Source organism: Aspergillus oryzae, chromosome 2 (genome assembly GCF_000184455.2).
Source record: "Aspergillus oryzae RIB40 DNA, chromosome 2".
In the NCBI taxonomy this organism is placed as follows: domain Eukaryota; kingdom Fungi; phylum Ascomycota; class Eurotiomycetes; order Eurotiales; family Aspergillaceae; genus Aspergillus; species Aspergillus oryzae.
This window is the reverse complement of record NC_036436.1, coordinates 3,821,475-3,824,054: the sequence shown is the minus strand read 5'-3', so window position 1 is coordinate 3,824,054 and position 2,580 is coordinate 3,821,475. Positions and strand designations below refer to the sequence as shown.

Below are 2,580 nucleotides of genomic sequence, written 5' to 3'. Positions count from 1 at the left end.
GTCATCTGGGAGCTTGACCAAAAAACGAGCGTCACTACAATTTCACCATAGCCTTGTTAGAGAAACCAACCCATCCGAAGGTATGTTGAGATCTCATCACATACGCAACCATATACTCAGCCCAGCCGCCATCCGTCGTAATACCCTTCATTAAAGGCGCATCGCAGTAGATCGGGAGACCCGCTTTACAATCCGCGCATTTACCTACACAAGTTTAAACCAATTAGAAATGAACCGCACGTCGTCTATTGGTGCTCCTTGTAACTCACCACAGACGCTGTCGAAATTGATACAACCCACTCTATCACCTCGCTGGAAGCCCGTAACTTCCGATCCTACCTCTTCAATGATCCCGGCGGGCTCATGGGATCCGATGAAAGGTAGTTTTGTGTTGAATTCATTGTTCAATGCCATGAGGTCCGTATGGCAGAACCCCGCGGCTTGGATGCGGACTAGAACCTGGTGTGGCTTTGGTTTGGGGATGGGCACGTCGGAGATATGGTAGGGTTCGTTGTATTGTTGAATTTGGATGGCTTTCATTGTTGCGGGTGCCATGATGGGAACAGTGATGCTTAGATGAGTACTGACATCTACGGGTAATTAGTATTGAGAAAAAAGATCATACTCGAGTCATGAGGAATCTATGGCATTCTTGAATAATTTCCCCAAAATGTGTTCCCCAATAGTGTTCCCCAAAGCGGGGAAGCGTCTTCCCCAACTGTCTTGAAGAGTCTCTTATTAATCTGCAATTTGTGTTAACTAGTTAGAGCGCAAATGCATGTTGGCGTACTTTGATACAGGCATTTGTGACGTATTAATAATTCTTGTTGTTTTCTTTGTGAACACTCTTGGTTAGGACATGGAGCTCGGCCTGTAATCAATCCAATTTACACCCCTTTGGCAATGTCTTGATCTGTGTCGGACTTCCAACACACAACTAATCAATAATGTGAATCGTGGTACCCTAACTGGTCGAAGCCAGGAATGTCGCGTTGGTGCTCTGAAATTGGTATATTGAACTCTATGTGCTATGGAAGCCTTGATACATGCGAGCGTGCCATCAATAAACTCGTCAAATAGTATGTGGTATCATTGACTAATTACCATTGCTTGCAGGCAATGGGGAGAGGCATCAAGGAACTCGTCATACAGTAGTTCGGAGTTCCGGTAATGCTTCCTCGCTCCTGTCTGTGGAGACAGTGGATGAAGCGAGCACGTCATGGGTCAGTAGACGCGTCGGGATGCCCTCGGTATCCTAGATGGCTAGTGCATCTAGTCCTGTGTACAGGGTTATGGAAATATAGTATACAATCTAAGCAGACGGGACGGTCATCTCATCGTCAGAAGTCAAAATCAGCCAGTCCAAGTATTTGCAGCTTCACGTTTATCCGCCGTGTTCATAAGCTTCAGAAGCCCGTCAACAGCATCTCCCCGTTGAGATGGTGTGACGGCCTGTTTCTGTGATTGGTTTCCTTCGATGTCATCTTCTTGCCCGTCGACCTCTCCCACCATTCTGTCGCGACCGGTTCGGGACACGGTAGCTGGAGGACTGCTGAGCTGCACCAAAGATTCTGCTGTGTCTGTCCTGCGATGACTTTGTGTAGGCGTTTTCATAGGGTCTTGGGAACTATCGTTCTCTGCCGAAAGGGGAGGCGATGATAGTCCGAGAGGAATAGATGATGGTTCGGTCCTCGGCCTGAATTCTACGGCAGGTTGAAGAGCACGCGGTGTGGTAGAGGAGGGTACGATGTCTTCGTCTTGTCGTCGCGGTGTCACCGCTTCCTTCTGGTGGCTGGGCGTGAGCGTCCCGGGGAGTGATAGACGCGGGAACTTGCGGCTGTGGGCCTCTAATTCCGACAGGCGGCGATCAAATTGAGGGTCTTTAACGTGACGCATGGCATTTTGGATTCGGTTCCGAAGAAGGCTTGCTTTCTGTTCCGTGGTGTTAGACCGGCATAGGAATATGGCAGATCAACCACACTGACTTCTTGTATAAACAACTTGCGCGTTTCAGGGTCTTCAGGGACAATTCGTGCTAAGCCTGCTTCTCTTTCTTGGCTAGAGCTCCGAGCGAGCAGTGTAGCGTGTGTTGGTGATTGTGGTTGTTGTGATTGTTGTTTATCTGACTCCCGTGGAGCTACATCCGGTTCCAGCGCGTCTGCTTGTTGTTGGTCCGGCTACCCCTGATGTTCAGTTCCAATTCGAATTTTAAACTTATCAAACGTCACTAAGAGCGTTCCCTCAACTTACCCAGTCATTTTTATGAGCTGTAGAGTGTGTGAGAGCTTCATCATGCACGCCGTGCACTGCTTGTGTTTCCGCCCGAGACTCGCCATGTTGAGCCTGCAGGTTGTCATTATTCACTTGATCGTCGTTCACCTGATCAATTGTGCGTTTCTGGCCAGCAAATAAAGGAGAGGGAAGAAGCTTTTTTGGAGAAGGTGCTTCGAGGAGCGAGCGTTTGCTGGGCGAAACATCGGGCCGATGGCGAGCGGGTGACAGACACGCGTTGGCGGTCTTTTCACCGAGAACGCGCCTTCCGTCTTTGACGGGGCTGGGGTGAAGTGTAGTCGGGTACAT

The 2,580-nt window shown here is 49.3% G+C and overlaps 2 protein-coding genes across 2 annotated transcripts; both read right to left on the bottom strand.

Moving 5' to 3' along the window:
• Positions 1 to 1,353: 1,353 nt before the first annotated feature.
• On the bottom strand, positions 1,354 to 1,896 carry AO090003000641 (uncharacterized protein; the record flags this gene model as incomplete). The annotated part of the gene is made up of 1 exon (XM_023234977.1): positions 1,354 to 1,896. One exon carries the CDS (start codon positions 1,894 to 1,896, stop codon positions 1,354 to 1,356), a length of 543 nt encoding a protein of 180 aa, XP_023090042.1.
• A 75-nt stretch (positions 1,897 to 1,971) lies between these two features.
• Positions 1,972 to 2,580, bottom strand: AO090003000640 (uncharacterized protein; the record flags this gene model as incomplete). Its single annotated transcript, XM_023234976.1, has 2 exons — positions 1,972 to 1,980; positions 2,251 to 2,580. 2 exons carry the CDS (start codon positions 2,578 to 2,580, stop codon positions 1,972 to 1,974), a joined length of 339 nt encoding a protein of 112 aa, XP_023090041.1.